The 1,283-nt window shown below is 34.8% G+C and overlaps 1 protein-coding gene across 1 annotated transcript; it reads left to right on the forward strand.

Moving 5' to 3' along the window:
• Positions 1 to 202: 202 nt before the first annotated feature.
• LOC143603935 (auxin-induced protein 15A-like) lies at positions 203 to 505 on the forward strand. Its single transcript, XM_077080582.1, has one exon. The coding sequence runs from the start codon at positions 203 to 205 to the stop codon at positions 503 to 505; it is 303 nt and encodes a 100-aa protein (XP_076936697.1).
• The last annotated feature ends 778 nt before the right edge of the window (positions 506 to 1,283 follow it).

Here is a 1,283-nt window from a genome sequence, read left to right on the forward strand (position 1 = left end):
CTCATCATTGCATATGCATCCCACTTATACGCGTTCTGTATATTTTTATAATCAAATATAAGCCAAATGATTACAGTACATCCTTTGGAATGACATGATTGGCTAGCCATGTGAGGATCGATCATACTATAAATGCATTCTTCATAGTAGTACAAATTTATAATCTTAATCTCTTTTGGATCTCCATCTTCTAATTAAACATATGGGTCTTAAGTGGCTGCCTTCTTCACTGATTTCAAATATAAAAAGATACAGAAGATTGAACTCTATTCGTGATAGAAATTATCCAAGCGACGTGCCAAAAGGTCATCTAGCAGTGTATGTTGGTGAAAAACAGAAGAGACGGTTTGTTATCCCTATATCATTCTTGGAACAACCGTTATTCCAAGTCTTGTTACATCAGTCAGAGGAAGAATTTGGGTTTGATCATCCGATGGGAGGTCTAACTATTTCATGCCAACCGGATGCGTTTTTCCACCTTGTTGCCATATTACATTCCTTATGATCAAAATTGTTTATTATTTTCTTCATTAGCTTGAGCAATTTACAACAAAATCTTTCAAAATTAAATGTATATATGAAACGCTTCCACTTGTTACAGATTGAATGTAGTATATCACGACGTTTTTGGCAACTAATATTGTAATTTCTTGATTTAACTTGTAATATAATTTGTTTGGATGGACTCGGAAGAAATCTTGTATTGTAATCTATCCTGTGTCGACATAAGTTTTTGATCAATCATTAAAATTTTGAGGAAATAGGAACAATAAATTTGCGATAAGTTTCTTATTCTCATATGAAGAGGCAAAATAAGTTTGGAGAACTATCATATGGACTGTTGAAAACAGAATATACAGTCTATAACTAAGCATTGATTAACATTGTGGCCAACGAACCTATTCCTTTAAGTAAACTAAGTCAAACTGGGACTAGCAATCTTCACTCAAACCATCGCAAATTGGATTGCTTTGGGCATCTTAAAAAATATTTGGGGTTGATATTGATGTTTGTTTCTCATAAATGGATCAGAGGTGTTGTGAGTCAATCCTTTCTAATGAAACAGGTAAGACTAGGTTGACATATATGGGATTCACAACCCTATGCCGATAAGCACGCTGTGCGGCATTAGGCTCATATATAGAAGCACAATCTGGACACTCGTTTCTCAATTCCGGTACGTGCAACTGGCACTTGAATGCGCGTAACCAGCATACATGTGCATGCTACTGTTGATTATATCTTAAACATGGGTCAAAACAAAGAATCCTAATCATGTTTAT

The sequence above is a fragment of the Bidens hawaiensis genome, unplaced genomic scaffold (assembly GCF_021521415.1).
Source record: "Bidens hawaiensis isolate Kalapana, Puna unplaced genomic scaffold, B.hawaiensis_p1.1 tig00063375_1, whole genome shotgun sequence".
Taxonomy (NCBI): domain Eukaryota; kingdom Viridiplantae; phylum Streptophyta; class Magnoliopsida; order Asterales; family Asteraceae; genus Bidens; species Bidens hawaiensis.

What these genes read in the sequence shown, in the direction of transcription:
- LOC143603935 (XM_077080582.1), top strand. Translation starts at nt 203, where the DNA reads ATGGGTCTTAAGTGGCTGCCTTCTTCACTGATTTCAAATATAAAAAGA.